This window comes from Cyprinodon tularosa, unplaced genomic scaffold (genome assembly GCF_016077235.1).
Source record: "Cyprinodon tularosa strain WSP-4 unplaced genomic scaffold, ASM1607723v1 ctg154, whole genome shotgun sequence".
Taxonomy (NCBI): Eukaryota; Metazoa; Chordata; class Actinopteri; order Cyprinodontiformes; family Cyprinodontidae; genus Cyprinodon; species Cyprinodon tularosa.
The window spans coordinates 1,618,010-1,637,731 of record NW_024038375.1 but is presented as its reverse complement, the minus strand read 5'-3'; the positions used below and the strand labels follow the sequence as shown (position 1 = coordinate 1,637,731).

Sequence of the window (19,722 nt, the reverse complement as noted above, 5' to 3'; positions counted from 1 at the left end):
TGGTTTTTAAATTCAACAAAAAACTTTTAATATAAAAGCAAATAGCCACCCCTTTTATTTATTTATTTTTTCATTGTTAATATGTGGATAAATGAAAATCAATCCCAACAACACACACAGATTTTACTTAAAATTAGAGGTATCCTTCAAATTATGAGCAAAATGAATGAGTTAGATGCAAGTAGGCTACATTAAATTTGGATTTGTAGCAGAGAAAAATGGTAATATAATTTTGCACCATTTTGTAAATTAATTCTTACACTGTAAACCCGTAAGTTGAAAGTAATTATTAAACTTAGTAGTTAAAACGTTACAATTTCTACTAACTCAAATGTGTTGAGTTAGTGTAATATATTCTTTTGGTTTGACTACATTTAACTCAAACTTTTGGATCAGTCTGATTTATTTTGCTTATTAATAAAGCATAAGTTAAAGTACTTAATAAAGACTGAAAATAAAATCCCACTGGGGTCAATTCCAAATGATTATCATTGCACTCCCAAAATATAAAAAAATGGTTTGGGATCTTAATGTATCTATTAAATAAAGCCATACAATTTACTAGATAATTCATGCTTGATTGATTGATTGATTGATTGATTGATTGATTTTATTATTATTTTTTTTTTGGAGTATTTCATTTCCTACTTTCTGCAACAAAAACTCGTAGTCTTTCTGTGAAAACATTAACTATAAGGCAAGTTTAATGAAAAAAACACACACAATACAACAAAAGAAACAACTACACTGCAGACCCTAATAAGTTAAAATCAAAACTGGTAAAAAAACAACAAAACAAAACGAAGAAGTCTATTAAATCAAAATATCTTTAAGTAATGAATTACTTTAAAGGATATTTTTGCCAACTTCAAATTTATTATGTTTTTCTTTTTGAATAAGTCAAGTTTACTTAAAGATTACATTCTTATTTAATTCAAGGTTACACTAAATTCTAGAAAACAAGTACAATAGAATGTTTGAGTTATATGTATGTCTTCTGAGATTATTTTATTAACATAAATGGTTTATTGACTGCTTCCAATGAAATCTTGATTAGTCCAGCAATTTAAAAGACCTGTCAAATACCACCCTAATAACTCACACAATATTGGTCAGATTATAATGAATTACAGCTAATTATAGTACTAATATAGCGCATAGAATTGATATTTTATTTCTATTTGCAGCACTGGCCCCACCTATTGCCAAATAATCAACTAATGAGGTCTAATTGATCTCAGCCAGGTCCCACAACTTTCAAATATTTAACTTGTTTACATGACGTCAGCTTACATACATTAAATTATCAAAGATATTTTGTCCAGTATGTTCACACTAATTATTTAAGATACAAACACTGACATTTTTTTTTTTTATTAAAAATGTTATCCTAAAGTTTGGCGGTTTTATTTTATCATCTGCGTTCACTGTCTGTGCTAAATGGCACCGCTATTCCTGTATCCAGATCATGGACCGCAACCATCAGGCTGCTTCTGATCCCTACCATCTTTATCCTGCTCTGTGTTTACCCGTGATTTTTAAACCCTGGTTTAAATAAATTCTTATGAACCCAAACTAGAATGACTGTGGTACTTTTAAACACGCAGGTCGAACCCTGTAAAGCGTTCTCGTGCGCGCGCTCTGAAAGTATCGCTCCCGGCGACGCGCGGCGGATGTGAGCAGAAAGCAGCATCTCTTCAGGAGCGCAGGGTTCAAGTGACAGGTGCTGCAGTTTGGTCAAAGCCCAGACAGAAACAAGTCATTATAGGCCTACACGGAAAACAAAAAACAAAGAAACACTCAAACGATCAGTGGAAAGGATACTCATCCAACACAGACAGCAACCGGATTTATCTATCAAGGTAAGCGGCATAATATTTACCTAGTATTAATATCATGATGATTTGGCTGAAAAAGAAAGCTTATTTCTAACCAGAAAATATTATGTGGGAACAACACAATCCTTGACTTATAGCTGTAGACGCCACATCTAACAATGTGCTATTTGTGCCTGAGCACAAGAAATGAGACATTACCCTAAAGAGAAGTATTCTTGTTTAGGGTAATGACATTTGTAATTTTTTACAAGATACAAACATTCTAAAATCATTTTGATTTGGAGCTAATTTTACAATCACTTAATATCTTGTCAACATCAGATTAGTTCTGTAGCAGGGTAAAGGTATTTATGCCAATTTTTGCAATTGAATGTTTGTTTTCTTTGCTTTCTTTTGACAGATTTTACACACACACACACATACACACACACACACACACATACATATATATATATATATATATATATATATATATATATATATATATATATATATATATATATATATATATATATATATATATATACATATATGTATATATGTATATATATATAGTGTTTTAATCCCATAGTCATAAGGTTATGTCTATGAGATAAAAACACATTTTTAGCCCTCCTTGTCTTATTATATTGTAGAAACACCTTTATAGCTGCCGGTGTTTTAAGGTATGACCCTTATAGCTTTGTATATGGAAACTGGGTGTTTTGTTTTTTTTTTTGCAGAATAGCTCAAGCTCAGATGAACATTACAAAGTAGCTTTAAGTCTGGTAAAAACCTTGAAATTTGATTAAGCCATTCTGTTTTGATCAGAACATGTTCATTGGAGCTCTTTAGGTTGGGTTGATGTTAGGGGTGAGTATTGGCGTGGCTGTCACGATACAATATTATGACGATATTGCAATATCACTATGTATTGTGATATTTTACCCAGCTATCAAAATGAAATGTGTAGATTAAAAAGTAAGTGCTGTATATGGTCAACAGAAGAAATTGGTCGTTTAGATATTTTGGTGGTGCAGAGATAGCCCATTTCCCCTCGTTGTCTTAGAGGAAATGTTTCGTTTTTTTAATCAATATTAGGAACCGAAAGATTAGGCAGACGAAAATCACGATATATCACCGAAACGATTTTTTCCCACACCCCTAGTTGATGTATTGGAGCGAAGCCCTGCCCCAGTTTCCAATGGGTTTCCTTACTCTTTTGTCTTAGACTGTAAACAATGTTGAAAAATTTTTTATTCTGTCTCACAACATTTCTTTGTCTAACAGTGTCATTATCAAGACATAGTACTTGTTAGTAATTTCTAAACTAGTTTGCTTGATTTCCCAGAATGTGTGGTGTGGATGTTGATCTGGATGAAGGAGGCTCAACTGAAGAGGAAAAGAACGAGGAGTTCTGGCTTGGGGATGCAGAGAAGATGCTTTCTCCTCCAGTGGCCCACACTGATGGCAGCGCGTGGGGCAGCCGTAGGGACACGTGTGGCTTTGTGGCCTGTGGAGGGGTTCTCATCCTCTGGAACCTGTGCGTGGTCTCTGCTAGTGCTCTGCTGCTGGCTATGGTCTTCTCTGTGGTGCTGCTTCCTGCAGCCCTACTGTTGTACACTGGTTTTCTCTGCCATTCCAGGGTAAGTCCTCTGCTGGCGAGCAATCTAGTTTTATTTTAATGTATTTAAAGAAAGGGGAAACTAAAAAAGAAATCATGCTCACACATTGGTTCCCATCTAATGCAATTTAGATTGCTTAGACTCAAGACACCTCACTGTCAATCCTTGGGTGACATTTGGAAGAATGCATCTAAAAAATTTTTAGACCCATCCATATAATATTTGGAAATCTGGGTTTTTTGCAAACACATTGAAGATTTTACTTATCTTTCCAGTGGCTTTTTGTAATTTACAAAAAGTCACTGGAGGTGGTTTAACAGACTGCGTTTGAGAAACCCCACGTCTCTCCTGCTGTCACAAAGCTCTTATTTAAAAATAGCTTCCTGAAAGAGATAAGTACCTCTGAAGACCCTTGAAAGACCATGTCTTGCTTATAATATACGTGTGATAAATTTGACCAATTCTTCTGAACAGGATTGGAAAACCTTAACATTTTACTGATCCCAGCATGATCCAAATGTAAAAAACAGTTGTTGAAACCATTTAAAACTAAAAATCTCTTATACCATACATTTATTTCATCCAGCCACACCTTCAGTGATGTGCTGATGGTTGTTTCACCTGGGAAACAACTGGGGAAAGAGAACTAGGAAATTATAAATTAGAACATTTGAATAACTTGGTGTCGTTCCAACCTACTTCAAACAACTACAAACAGACAATCTATACATTCAATTATGAAGTTCATTTTAAAATAGAAAAAACCTTGATAATCAGCACTCCAAGGTGCTTCATAATTTTAATGTGGGCAACAACGGTTCAGCATTTAGCCATAATGCATCATTGCCATATAAAATCCATGAGGTAGTAGATAGTGCTGGTTATCCAGATTGTTCTGTGCTGTTCATGACCGTGTACCAATCTATCTACTCCCCCCCCCCCCCCCCCTTTTTTTTGGAGTGGTTGGCACTGATTTCCTCCTCATTGTAAAACCTGATACGAATGCCTAAGTAAATGCTCAGGGTATGAACAAAGACTTTCACCTATAGGTCACTGCTGGAAGAGTGGAAAAGCAAATCAAGTCCCTCTGTCTGATGCTATATCGTAGAACTTAATAAACATCAAAACAGCCTCTATAAATGCCCACCACTGATTAATTTATACATAGGCTACACTACTCCACATACAAAATCCACTTAATATGTCCTGCTCTCTCATCTGAGAAAAATGTACGGCTAGGAGCAGCAATCTACTGTGTGGTTTTATGTCTACAGCATTGTATTTTTCAGAGTTTTGTCAATTTTTGTGTGTTTTTCTAATGTTTTAAAAGTTTAGATCAGTTTAACACTAATTATCTTTAGGGCATCTAAAGAAAGGAGGGGCCGATGGTTTACAGTTATGTCTGCTGGCATGAGCAGTGATTATTACAAAGAAACCTATCCTGATATTTTGAAAGGGAAAAGAAACACATCTGTACTAAAAATGCAGCACGCAGAGCTTTCAAATATGAGTATTAGGGCCAGGCAAGGGATTTTTTTTTTTAAATACTTGAATAAAATCATAACTGTTAGGTTTCTGTTTCTGCTATGTTTTTCTTTTGAGTTTTCAGTTTTGCTTTGCTCCATGTTTTGTATTCTTTCTGGTTTATTTATTATTTTGTTGCGTTTTCTAGTTATTTCCAGTCTTCTAGGTTTTTCATTTGTTCCCCTCTGCTCCCCTCTTGTGTTCTCCTTTTTCCCTAGCTCTTTTCCTTCTTTTCTTTTCTCCTTTAAATGCTCTCCCTCTTCAGTTCTTGTTTGCTGGGTCCTCGTCTAACCTCGTCTAACTTCCTCCAGCTCGTCTCTCAGAGCCTTCCTCCTGGTGATAGTGATCCTCCTGATGTTTCCATGGTTTCTGGTTAGTTTAGACTTGTTTTCATGTTTTTGATTTTTTTTTTGGACTCCTAGTTTCCTGATAGTTTTTGGACTTTGTTTTCATTTTTTGGGGGGGGGATTCTCGTTTCCTGTTGGTTTGGACTTTGTGTTTTCATATTTGGATTTTGGATTACCTGCCTCTGTTTCCAGTTTAACCTTTCATTAAATCTTCACAAGAAATTTTCCCCTCTGCCTCCTTGCCTCTGCTTTTGGGTCAACTAACCATAATCAAATTGTGACAATAACATTATAAGAATAAAGTCGCAATATTCAATTCGCAATAATAGTCATACATTTCGGAGAAGAAAGTCATAAAATTGCAAGAATAAAGTTGAAAAATAATGAGAACAAAGTCATCATACTACAACCTGTTTCAGAAAAAAAAGACCTGAGCTCTGACCAGCATATGACGGCCGACCAGCACCCCAAACCAACAACCACTTTGACATTCTGCCCAATTTGATCCTGGTGTGCTCAAAGATTTCCTTGTTTGTCAAACCGATGCTAAAGTATAACTTCACCTGATGCGCGACATTCCTCATTTTAGGGAAGAAAGTGCTTCTTGTAAGAGTTTTCATAAAATACAACTTTATTACCGTAATATTACGACTTTATTCTTGTAATTCTGTTAACTTATTCTTATAATTTTTACGACTTTATTTTCGAATTAAAAAAAAAAGTCTCTAGACTGGCCCTAATACTCCGTCGTATTCAAACTTACTTCACTTTGAGAAAATATGATGTACCATACGGTACCATTGATAGCAAGCTGAATGACTTTTTATGGATCTAGAGACCGCTTTACTCTTATGTTTTATTCCAGAACAGTTATTTGATTTCTTAAATAATATATATGTGTATGTGTGTGTATGTACAATAATTCTGTTCCGTGCTATGAATGAAAATATTTGAAACATAAATCTAGAAGATGACGAAAGCCTTTGTTGCCAAAACCTCTGTTTTTTAAACCTTATCTCACTCTAATCAAGACAGACATCCTGGCAGAGCCAAAAGGTTTATGCAAATATAATTTGACATTCTTCATTGACAGTGGGCAATATCTCTGAGCTATTCATACTCGTCTGGACCTGATGTGGAATTTAAAACACCAGATCACTGTGCTGAAGTTTATATTGTGCTGATTTCAGCTAAGCCATTTGAAGTTTGTTTAGACTTTGAAATTGCTACTTCTATCTATATTTAGTGACCATTTACAGTCATTCTAAATATCTGATATTTAACATCATATTGGCATAAAATTATAAACTTTGATACCTTATATGTTTTCTATAAGACCCCCTACTCTCTTAGAGGTATTGCATTTGTGCTAGGTTGAAATTGTCTTTGAACTCTGGGATCTGAGAATAGCATTTCATCAGAGTTGAGTGCATTTTGAAAAGCAGTAGGATTGTTGCCCTACAAACCTTTTTCGTAATAATTTCTAAATTCCAGATTATTAGTCAGCAGAGCAGATTAACACAACATGTATTTATTTTAGTATTTTATAATACTGCAGCCATATTGGATATTGAATTCTGGGAAATCCTTCTTCTCTCAAGAAAACAAAAACAGTCAGTGTAGATTAGTAAAGATATGTACCGTACTTGGTAAAGTTTTTCAAAGTTACATTTTTATCTTTTGCCAGGGTCCACAGATTGAACATGTTTAACATTTGATAGACATGAACAACTTACTACACCTATAGGCAAATTAACTGTTCTAAATATTAGCAATAACAATAAATATAGAGAAAATATATCAGGTAGCATTTAGTTTTAAATTTCTATGTTACTTATTTCATTTAATGTGGAGCAAGCATTTTGTCTGATTGCAGGACAGTAGAGCTGGCTTGCAGCAGTTGCTCTATTCTGCTGGTCTTCTTTATTCAAAAGAAGCCCAGGTTAATGCTGGCTAATCAGCAAAAAATACCTCTCTTCACCAAAGAAGACTTTGAGAAGCTTTTACAGCAATTAGCTCTTTTGAAGATGAAAAGCTCATTAAATATAAGTGAATGTGGAGGTTAATACTGTCATGATGGGTATCAGGGAGGCCCAATATGCAGAACACTGACGACACGGATGGAAAGTTTAACAGAGTTTATTTGCAAGTTCACACATATAATAAAGACTGATGCAATGGTTCTGGGCTGGGACCGGTTCACTGGCGTCTGTGAGAGAGACAGTTTGGTTAGCGAAGGCTTGGCAGAGACTTGACTTGATTGTGTTCAGATTTGTACCTTGATGAATGTAGATGAGGCTTTGGGAGCAGAACTGTTGGGTCCGGGGAAAGCTTGGTTTGGCAGAGTCCTTAAGCTGTTTCAGCGTCTTACTTCTAAAGGCTGGTTTGACCTTGGCTTGTGTTTCCAGCTCGGAAACCTGAGCTGCTAGGAAATCCAGAGAGTGAGTCTTCAGGTTTGGCTCGGAGGGCAGGCTCGGCAGGTTAAGCTCTTCCAGAGCTTCACAGGAGGAAAAAACAGGAAACCAACTGATTAAGACACTGCGGCGTCGAGGCAAGGTCTGAAGGCAGCTTAAGTAGTCCAGGTCCTCCAGATGATATCATCAGCTGCAGGTGTGCAGAGCAGCTCAGCAGGGAGGATCCAGGGTGGACTCTGCTGGAGAAAAGGTGTATTTCTCCAGCTCCCAACAGTACCCCCCCCCCTCAACGACCGCCCCTTGGCGGTGCGGAAGAGGTAGACGGGAGGGAACGCTCATACTCCTCGATGAGAGAAGGGTCGAGGATGTATGAATCAGGAACCCATTGTCGGTCCTCCGGACCGTAGCCCTCCCAGTCGACGAGGTACTGCCAACCGCAACCTCGCCGACGGGAGTCCACGATCCGGCGAACGGTGAAGGCCGGATGTCCATCGACTTCCAGGGCGGGTGGAGGGGAGTCGGATGGAGGGCAAATGGGACTAGAGATGACTGGTTTTACCTGGGAGACGTGGAACGTAGGGTGAATCCTGAGTGTCGGGGGAAGTTTAAGACGGACGGCGGAGGGGTTGATGACTCGAGTGATCTTGTATGGGCCGATGAATCTCGGGGATAATTTGCGAGGGGGATGTCCCGGGTGGACAGCCAGACCTCCTGGCCGACCTTGTACTCGGGGGCTGGACGTCTCTTGGGGTCTGTGAACCTCTTAGAGGACTCAGAGGAACGGTTGAGTGCTTGGATGGTCTCTCTCCAAACACGCTGGCAACGACGGATGTGGTGATTGACAGTCTTCACCGATATCTCTCTCTTGTCTGCAGGGAAGAGAGGTGGTTGGTAGCCGAGGCTAACTTGGAAGGGAGACTGACCGGTAGATGCAGACTTGAGTGAGTTATGGGCGTATTCTATCCAGGTGAGATATTGACTCCAATTGGTGGGATTATTGGAGGTGAGACAGCGGAGGGTGGATTCGAAGTGTTGGTTCATCCTCTCAGTTTGACCATTTGACTGGGGATGATAGCCAGAAGTTAGTGACACTTTACAATTTAGAGCAGAACAGAAAGCCTTCCAAACCTGTGAGACAAATTGGGGACCACGATCTGAGAGGATGTCCTGGGGAATACCATGGAGGCGAAAGACGTGCTTGATCAGCAACTGGGCGGTTTGATAGGCCGTAGGAAGCTTTCTGAGAGGGATCAGATGACAAGATTTGGAGAAACGATCTACGATGGTTAAAATAGTTGACATACCTCGAGACTCTGGGAGACCAGTAACGAAATCGATGGCAATATGGGACCGAGGACGTGAGGGCACAGGGAGCGGTTGCAGCAAGCCGGAGGGTGGCTGATGAGAGGCTTTGTTCCGTGCACAGGTGGAGCAGGCTGACACATATTCCTTTATATCTCGATGCAAAGTGGGCCCCCAAAACCGTCTTGAGATCAGTGAAACTGTTCGGCTCACTCCCGGATGAGCAGAGAATCTTGCCGAGTGCATCCAATGAATGAGACGAGACCTAACAGACGAGGGAACATAGGTACGGTTAGGTGGTCCATTACCTGGATCAGGTTCTGTGGCCAGGGCAGCGTTGATTAAATCTGTTATCTCCCAAGTGACCATTCCAACGGTACATGAGGCAGGGAGGACAGGTTTGGGTGACTCAGGTTGATCCACAGCGTAGAGACGAGAGAGAGAATCGGGCTTGGTGTTCTTAGATCCAGGTCTGTAGGAGATAATGAGATTAAAACGTGAAAATAAGAGAGACCACCTTGACTGTCGAGGAGTAGCTTGTTTAGTGGACTGGATGTAAGCGAGATTCTTGTGGTCAGTCCACACCAGGACTGGATGCTCTGCTCCTTCGAGCCAGTGTCTCCACTCTTCCAAAGCCAACTTAATGGCCAAAAGTTCTCGGTCCCCAACGTCGTAGTTGTGTTCTGCGGGAGTGAGTTTACGGGAAAAGAAGGCACAGGGATGGATTTGTTGATCAGAGTCGAGTTTCTGAGACAAAACTGCCCCTACACCGGAGTCAGAAGCATCAACCTCTAGGATAAATTGCTTAGATGGATCAGGTTGGATTAGGACTGGAGCTCTGGAAAACAAGGTTTTGAGTTTGTCAAAAGCTGCTTGTGCCTCGGGGGACCATCGAAAAACTCTCTTGGAAGAAGTTAATGCAGTTAATGGGAGGGCGGTTTGGCTGTAATTTCTGATGAACCTCCGGTAGAAATTAGCGAAGCCCAAAAATCTTTGTTGCTGCTTACGGCTTTCTGGAACGGGCCATTCTAAAACAGCTTTTATCTTCTCTTCAGAAGGCTTAACCTGCCCGCCCTCGAGCTCAAACCCTAAAAAGGTAACTGAAGATTGGTGAAACTCACATTTTTCAGCCTTTACAAAAAGTTTATTCTCTAGAAGTCTCTGAAGAACCAGGCGGACATGTCTCTTATGTTCAGATAGATTCTTGGAGTAGATCAGGATATCATCAATGTATACGAATACAAACACATTGAGAAAGTCTCTGAGGACGTCGTTCACTAGGGCCTGGAAACATGCGGGGGCATTTGTTAAGCCGAAAGGCATGACCAAATACTCGAACTGGCCCAAAGGAGTCTTAAATGCCGTTTTCCATTCATCTCCTTCACGTATCCTAAGGAGATGATAGGCATTTCTTAAATCGAGCTTAGTGAAAACGGTGGCTCCTTGTACAGGCTCAAAGGCTGAGGCGAGAAGAGGAAGAGGATATTTGTTTTTGATAGTGATTTGGTTCAGGCCTCTACAATCTATACAGGGTCTCAAAGAACCATCCTTTTTTCTAACAAAGAAAAATCCTGCGCCCAACGGGGATGAAGAAGGGCGAATTATTCCTGCAGCTAGCGACTCGTTAATGTATTTTTCCATTGTTTCACGTTCTGGTTTGGAAATGCTATAAAGTCTACTGCTGGGTAACGGAGCACCGGGTAATAACTCGATGGCACAGTCGTATGGTCTGTGTGGTGGAAGGGACGAAGCACTGACCTTACTGAAAACAGGAGCCAAATCATGGTAATCAGGGGGTACCGGAGTAAGGTCAGGGACGTCCATCTCCCCCCCACCTCTAGGGGACCCCACAGCGGGAGCAGCAGAACGGAGGCAGGTCTCGTGACACAATGTGGACCAGGACTCCACATGACGATCGGCCCAATTAATATGGGGATTATGCTTCTCCAGCCATTCATAACCCAGTACCAGTGGGGAACATGCGGATGAAAAAACAAAGAAGGTTATGGACTCTTGATGGTTACCTGAGATTAGAAGTTCAAGGGGTTGAGTTTGGTGGGTGACTTGATGAAGTTTCTTCCCATCAATCGCAGAGACTCTGAGAGGCTGGGTTAAAGGAACCGTAGCAATTTGGAGCTGTTGGACGAGATCAGAGTCTATTAAATTACGTTCACATCCAGAATCAATGAAGGCTGAAAGAGAGAGGCTCTGGTCGAGGAAAAACAACGTGGCAGGTAGCAAAAGACGAGGAGGTTTTTCATTTTCTTCATGGCCCGTCAGACTCCTCAAAACCTCTGACGGGCCCCGGCTTTTGATTTTTCTGGACAGGAAGCAATGAAGTGTCCACTCTCACCACAATAAATGCAAAGTCTGCCCAAAAATCTCCTTTGCCTTTCCTCAGGAGACAACCTTGTGTGTCCAACCTGCATCGGCTCCATTTCAGTTTCTCCAGGATGAGTAGCCTGAACAGGCAAAGGGAGAGGCTGGCTCTTTGGCTTTGGTCTGGATAACTGTTCTGTGGGGGCAGAAACAACAGTCACGTTATTAGAGGCGGGGGCAGAGGAAAATAACGCCAAACTCTTATGTTTGCGGCTGTTTCTGGCCCGAATCCGGTTGTCCAGTTTTATAGTTAATTGGATTAGTTCTTCGAGTGTAGCCGGTTCATCACGGGTAGCCAACTTATCCTTAATATTTTCGTTTAATGCTTCGAAATAAGCACTCTTTAAAGCACCCTGGTTCCATCCGGAAGCAGCTGCTTTAACCCGGAAATTTATAGAAAATTCGGCCACAGAAGAATTTCCCTGTTTTAAATGAAGCAGAGCTCGAGAATCAAGGGTTTGGTCAGAGTCTTGGTTGAATACCTGGGAAAATTCAGAAACGAAATCTGAATAGTGACAGCTTAAGCTTTCATCTGAGGCAAATCTGGCTTGAGCCCAAGCCAGAGCTCTTCCTGTTAACTGGGAAAGGATAAACGTTATTTTCTTGTGGTCCGTGGGAAAACTGCCAGGAGAGTTCTGGAAAATGAGACGACATTGAAATAAAAATCCCTTGCAATCAGTTACGTTACCAGAAAACTTCTCTGGGAGACTTGGGCGGAACTCGGATGACGTCACAGCCGGTGACCTCGGTGGAGGAACTGGACCCGGAAATGGTTGGGTTGCTGGAGCGGTGTTAGCATTACTCACGTAATTTGCGTAGCTTTGGAGCCTCTGGTTTTGCATCTCAATATGCGTGTTTAGTTCACGGAGAGCCAGAGCGTGTCCATGAATTTTAGCTTCTTGCTCCTCTAATCGACGGAGGAGGTGATCTGCTGGGCCTTGTGTTTGGCCGCAGTGTTCTGTCATGATGGGTATCAGGGAGGCCCAATATGCAGAACACTGACGACACGGATGGAAAGTTTAACAGAGTTTATTTGCAAGTTCACACATATAATAAAGACTGATGCAATGGTTCTGGGCTGGGACCGGTTCACTGGCGTCTGTGAGAGAGACAGTTTGGTTAGCGAAGGCTTGGCAGAGACTTGACTTGATTGTGTTCAGATTTGTACCTTGATGAATGTAGATGAGGCTTTGGGAGCAGAACTGTTGGGTCCGGGGAAAGCTTGGTTTGGCAGAGTCCTTAAGCTGTTTCAGCGTCTTACTTCTAAAGGCTGGTTTGACCTTGGCTTGTGTTTCCAGCTCGGAAACCTGAGCTGCTAGGAAATCCAGAGAGTGAGTCTTCAGGTTTGGCTCGGAGGGCAGGCTCGGCAGGTTAAGCTCTTCCAGAGCTTCACAGGAGGAAAAAACAGGAAACCAACTGATTAAGACACTGCGGCGTCGAGGCAAGGTCTGAAGGCAGCTTAAGTAGTCCAGGTCCTCCAGATGATATCATCAGCTGCAGGTGTGCAGAGCAGCTCAGCAGGGAGGATCCAGGGCGGACTCTGCTGGAGAAAAGGTGTATTTCTCCAGCTCCCAACAAATACGTGGTACAGCATTAATTCAACAATGCAGTGATTCCAAAGCATGACAGCCAGCTCAATAACCTATTCATCAGAAAGAACACCAATAATCTATTTCTAAACAGGTTTGCAACACTTCGGAATGAAAAACAGGAAAATGATCCAACAATAAAAGTTATGAGAACAATCTACATTCTAAATAGTGTTCTCCTGAGCTTCCAAAGAAAGGGTATCACCCCTGGCCAAAGACCTTATCGTGAACAACACAGCTGTGAATGGGACTTAAAACTTCTACAATATAATAACAGAAATGTGATGATTTGTACCAGTTATGTGCTGTTGGATATCTCAGAAAATATTATGGCGATTATTAAAGAGCACCCAACCCTTCAAAATATCATCATCATACACTCTAGAGCTGTGGATACCAAAAATAAACCTGAAATACACAAAGAAGATTTCATGTCTTTTTTTTGTTGAGATTTCTGACGATTGATAAATGGTTGAAAACATACGTTAAAATAATATAAATCATATAAACTTCATCAATAACTTTAATATTTTTTTCAGATAAAAAAAAAAATCTTTTCACATTCAATCTCTTCTATTCAGTAAATAATCCTCTAGCAGCCTTAGCTTTTAGCAGAAAACACAAAGCCTTATTGTTGGCTGAGAGAGAGCTCATCACAGGAGGCCTCACTGCAGAATTACGCAGATGTTTCCGCCCCCCTCCCAAAAACTACTAATTTAATTCGCCTGTCTAACTCTACCTGGTTTCTCAATACTGCTTGAATTCTGGGTCCTAACATTCTGAGCTTCTGACAGTTCTGTTCTGACCGTCTTTTTTGAAGAGCCAAAACTCTTTTAGGCTGGAAGCACTCCTTATGTCACCCTAATCAGATTAAATCAGATTAAAGAAATTACTTTGGCTATGCCACTCGAAAACGGATTACTTTAAGTTAGAAAAAACATGATGGTAAAATTAATATATATATATATATATATATATATATATATATATATATATATATATATATATATATATATATATATATATATATATATATATATATATCTGCCAGGGGCTTACATAATGTGGAAACACTCTGTAGCCATGGGGTTAATTGTACTTTGATTTCTAACTTTAAACTATATATAACCTATTGTTTCCACTTACATCTCTCTTGCTGAATGAAATTGTTTTTCTAAAAACCCACTCCAATATGACATCTATCTGCTGCAGCCAGTACAGCTGTTACTACTGATACCTTAACAGAACCTCACTGTTTAGATCCAAACCATTCCTTCACACCAGTCCACTCCGGAGGTTATCCCCTATGTTTAGAGAAAACTTGACAAAAGCATCATAAAAATGGCAAGAATTCAATCTTGCAAATATCCTTCAAAAAGATTTATGCCAGACATTAGGAAATAAAAACACACAATAAAAAAAAAACAATTAACCTTACATCCTCTGAGCTGTTACAGGAAATTCAGAAGTAACATGTTCAAACTAAACCTTCCTTGATTTGCTGCAACGATTTTTTAAACTCCTCAGCAGAAAAGAGAGAATCTGCCAGCTGGCTACACAATGCATTTAAAACTCTAAGACTGCTTTAACCAACTTCATGCTGTGAGTGTTACATGTTTTTGTTTTATCTGGAGAAGAGGGGTTGTCTTTTTTTCCTCAAAAGGCTTTATTTACTTGTCCTCATTTGCACAACCAACATGTTTTCCCCAAAACTGTCCAAATATTTGCATTCATCTGCAGAAAAATGTTCACAAATCATTCACAAGGAAGAATCTGCTCTGTCCATACACACTCTGACTTGTTTAATTTAACTGGAAGTTTAGGCATGTAAGTCCTTGTATTCATGGAACAATGGAGGGCTTTCTGTCAACAGACGATCCGCCTTCAGGGAACATGTTTTTTGGCAGAAAATTATGTGAACCTAAATATGACCCCTTCTCCATTAGGTGCAGAAACTTATTGTTGTGACTTTCTGGTTTTAACCAGGAACAGAAAATCTCTACGAAAACAAACCACCCCTTGAACACATTTTGGCACATAAAATTCAAAGAAACCACATTGTATCAGAAATTCAAGAAATGTATCTTTTCAGCCACAGTAAGTCAATATTTTGCTAAAACTATTTACTCTGAAATTACAGCTGCAAGCTTTCCAGGATGTCATCTATCAGCTTTGCACATCCAGACACGTTTCCCCCCATTTTGGTTGCCAAATAGATGAAACTCAGTCATTTTCAGTAGAGAGAGTGAGCTATTACAAAGTTTGAAAGTTTTGCCACCAATGTCCAGTAAGTCTGGCCTTTGACTAGGCCACTGTAACTCATGAATCTGTTTTGATCTAAACCATTTCAATGAAGCCCTGGCTGGATGTCTAGGGTGGCTGCCATGCCATAACCCCTCCCCATCCCCGCCCCCAGCCTCACATATTTTACAGTTATTTAACAGCTTTTCTTACCAGAGTCACCTTTATCCTCCATATTATGGAGGACCTAGAGAGTCACTGAAAAAGAAAAACAGCCATTTCATATTCAACTTTTAAATCATGCAATTTGAAAACAAATTTGAAAAGTGTTTTATAATTGCACATTTTAAACATTTAAATGTTAAATTTGAAATGGCTGGTTTCCTTTTTTTAGTGACTCTAGGTCCTCCATAACCTTTTTCCTAGCTCCATATGTCTTTCCATCTACTCTAGTGAGCTTCCACATCCAAAGATGGAGTCAGTAAGAAGACAATGCTCTCTGATTTGGTGCCAGCAGCTGCTGAGCTCAGACAGGTGGGGCACATGCTTACCAAAAGCACAGATCGCATTTTAGAGAAAAGTGAATGTAAGATACAACTGCCGGCCATTTTGCATTTATTTAAGGCAACGTTGCTTTTATACTTATCTTTAAACACTTTTCCCCTGATAAATCCTTGCTTTTTTCTCTACCTGTTCTTTCTTTGGCCTTCTCTTGTTTCCACTATTATTTGAAAATAGACATAGCCTACAGAGGGTTCATCCAAACCTGACGTCCAGTGAGAATTAATAGCCACATCAGTTGATTTTTCAAAGTATTTTCTATCCATATTTTTACTTTTTATGCCACTAATTTCTTCAAATAGTAAGGTTGTGGATTCTGATTTGTGCTATCACACTTCTGAGGTTTGATATATGTTATTTGCAACCTGTAGATAGAGAGAAAGGTGTAGTTTTTTTTCATCATAACTGACATTTCTATTTCCCAGACTTGCAGAAGTAAAGACCAATTATAGTCTATGTCAGGTTTTTTATTAGGAAAGCTTGTTTTTGCATACATTTGAAAATATCTTTAGCAACACTAATGTTAAGATTTATTTTAAATGCTTATACTATAAATGCCTGTCAAAACAGTTTTCACCAGTTAGAAGACAATATAAAGTTAGTAAGGATGTCTCCACAACCTGTTGTACGGTAATTTAAATAAGCTGCCACTCAACCTCTCTGTAGCAGCGAGCTATCCTGCTGTGCTAAAGTTAGCTTGTATACAAACATAAAAGTTACCCATTTTATTTCATTTTTTAACAGATTATTTTAATTTTGCTTTTTTGGAGAACTCTCAACATTTTTTTTATGATATAACCCAATAACTAATGTTAAACATGTTAGACAGACAACCACCGAACTAACACACATTACTTGCTTGGAAAGTAAACATTTTTTTAAACAGTGACTAATGAATTAACCTGCAAAACTGATTAACATTAAAAAAGCAAAATAACTACCACAAACTACCAACTAAAATCTAAAAAAAACATCATTGAGAAAAAAAAAAGGAATACCAAAACTAAACTTTAGTAATACTGTCCAATCCAATCCAATCCACTTTATTTATATAGCACGGTTTAAATAAACACAAGGTTTCCAAAGTGCTGCACAAAAAGATAAAATAACTAAAATAAATAAAAGTAATAAAATAAAATAAAATAAAAGCACTGCCCGCACAGGATAAAAATATGCATGTGTATACATAAAATCAACATGTGTACATAAAATCAACATGAGTACATAAAATCAACACTCTACATGGTGTTAAAAGCCAAAGAAAAGAGGTGGGTTTTAAGAAGAGTTTTAAAATGAGACAGAGAGGTGGCCTGTCTAATGTGCAGCGGCAATGCATTCCAGAGTTTTGGAGCTGCAACAGAAAACGCTCGATCCCCTCTGAGCTTAAGCCTTGCTTTAGGCACTGTCAGGAGCAGCTGATCAGCTGACCTGAGAGATCGGCTGGGAGTGTAGGGGTGCAGAAGCTCAGAGAGGTAAATTGGGGCAAGGCCATTCAAGGCTTTAAAAGTAAATAAAAGAATTTTAAAATTAATCCTAAAATGGATGGGCAGCCAGTGGAGTGAAGCTAAAACAGGTGAAATGTGCTCGTACTTGCGTGTGCCAGTTAAAAGACGTGCAGCAGCATTTTGAACAAGTTGAAGACGAGCAATTGAGGACCCAGCAATCCCCACATAAAGTGCATTACAGTAATCCAGCCGAGTGGTCACAAAGGCGTGGATTACTGTCTCAAAGTGCTTTCTCTGAAGGACTGGTTTGATCTTTGCCAGCTGCCTTAGCTGGAAAAAGCTAGATTTCATTACAGCTTTTATCTGGCTGTCAAATTTAAGGTCTGAGTCCACTTTTACCCCGAGGTTTCTTACAGTTGGTTTACTGTATTGCGACAGAGAAGCGAGATCAACTAGGGAGGGGGTCACAGATGTGCCACCAAAGACCATGACTTCTGTCTTTTCTTCATTAAAATTCAGAAAATTTAAAGACATCCAAGCTTTAAGGTCATGTAAACACCTTAACAGTGGTTCAACAGAGTAGGAATCAGCCTTTTTGAGAGGGACATAAATCTGGCTGTCATCAGCATAACAGTGAAAGGAAATGCCATGTTTCCTGAGAATGGAGCCAAGTGGGAGTAGATAGAGAGAAAATAAAAGAGGGCCAAGCACGGAGCCCTGTGGGACCCCACATGAGAGAGGAGCAGTGGAGGACACAGAGTCATCAAGGCTGACACAGAAAGTAACCCTTTAGCAAAGGCTTCTTGTTCTTTCTATATCGTGAGAAACATTTACTTCAAGGAGGATGTATTTCTTATATCTTTGGAGGCAGTGAAGCAACTCTAGCCCTAAGTTTTGCAATGTTTTAATTGCACATCTTTCACTGCATAGACAGATGTGCAATAAACAAATGTGACTAAATAATAATGTAAAAAGCTGTAAGAATGCTAATGTAAGGCTGCTATTATGAGAAGGTGCTTGACGGTTTTTCCCTCCTGGTTCAGGATATATGGATGATCATACAGATGATCCTTTAAACAGGGAACACAACAATAAATTCACTGTTCTTTGGTACAAGCCAGCTAGGGTCAAACCATATAGATTACCTTAAGGTCAATAAAATAAAGACAATAATAAGACAATAAAACACATAATTCTACTGACCATAAAATTAAATGTGATATATTCTTATTAACATACTATAAATATACTAATTTTAAGTAGATATTATTTCTAAATTGACTTTAGTAATAATCCTGTCCCTATTTAAGCATCTGGATCTAGGCAATACACAGGAAATCCTGATAAATGGAATTGCATGTGCAAGGGGTGCTAATTGTGCTCTTCATTTGCATACAATGCTAAGGAAGTGCAACATGGGGGCTCAAAATCCTTTTGTTTTTATTTTTTATAGCAGCAGAAAACTGTATTAAAGCAATCATGTTCTCACACACACGGTGTATCCTAAATAAATATTCTGAATCCGTCACTGCTGCACTTTAAGAAACGGAAATGACATAAGAGCTGTACAAAATGAAGTTTCATTTAGTATACATACTGTGTATACTAAGTAACAATAAAGTTTGTCTAAGTCTAAAAGTCTTCTTAAATATGGTTGTTAAATAAATTTGGAAAGGTGGATATCAGCAGGATAAAGGTGATAGCATGGTAAAAAAAAAAAAAGGAGACCATTTTTCTCAGTTTTCTGCACCATTATATAACCACTGACTTCACTCTTTGTAGCACAAAAGAAATTAGATACATTGTCCCGTGTTGTTCAGGGCTCCTCTTATTGCCCTGTCTATGTCCTTCTAGGTCCTTGATTCCCCCTCAGCTATCTGTCGCTACCTGGATGACAACAGCTGCTCCGCCCTCATCATTCTGGGCTTTGTGATGATGTCACCCCTGGTAGTGGTGGCGGCAGCAGTGTTCTGCGGGCTTCTGAGGAAGTTTCGTCTCCTTCTTTTCATCCAGCCTATCGCCAGTGCCCGATACAGAGGACGACTGCTCGACTGGGTTGGAAACGTCCACGCCTGGGTGTGAGGAGAGGGGCTCAGCATGAGAAGTAGAAAAGCCAAAAGAGTGATCAGAGGACACAATGAAATTTACAGATTTCAATGTAAGAAAGAAAACAGTGATTAGAAAATTCTCCCCTGGATAGTTTTCAGCCCCAAAATGTGAAATCAGTATTTACTAACTATACACTAGTTGGTTACAAAGTACTTTAAATATTTTATTTTAACTAAATATTTATTCTGTTATCTGTATTTATTTTCTGTTAGTTTATTAATTTGACATTGCAGCTAAAATAATTTATACCCAAAAGTAGATTACGATATGGCAAGTTAACCTTACTGAAAGTTATGGAACAAATGTCAGTGTAACTATTACAAGGTATAACTTTTCTTCTAGTTAGTACAAAATATCTTCAATGGTTGC

At 39.3% G+C, this 19,722-nt stretch overlaps 1 protein-coding gene across 1 annotated transcript; it reads left to right on the top strand.

The window, feature by feature from the left end:
• Positions 1 to 1,665: 1,665 nt before the first annotated feature.
• On the top strand, positions 1,666 to 19,512 carry LOC119779966 (transmembrane protein 88). The gene is made up of 3 exons (XM_038279830.1): positions 1,666 to 1,862; positions 3,169 to 3,463; positions 19,099 to 19,512. The coding sequence occupies exons 2-3, from the start codon at positions 3,170 to 3,172 to the stop codon at positions 19,324 to 19,326; spliced, it is 522 nt and encodes a 173-aa protein (XP_038135758.1). The 5' UTR covers positions 1,666 to 1,862; position 3,169; the 3' UTR covers positions 19,327 to 19,512.
• Positions 19,513 to 19,722: the final 210 nt, after the last annotated feature.

Bases quoted from the DNA above. Each gene is read 5' to 3' on its own strand.
- LOC119779966 (XM_038279830.1), top strand. From the start codon at position 3,170: ATGTGTGGTGTGGATGTTGATCTGGATGAAGGAGGCTCAACTGAAGAG. The intron at 3,464-19,098 runs GTAAGTCCTCTG...ATGTCCTTCTAG, and splicing joins GTTTTCTCTGCCATTCCAGG to GTCCTTGATTCCCCCTCAGC.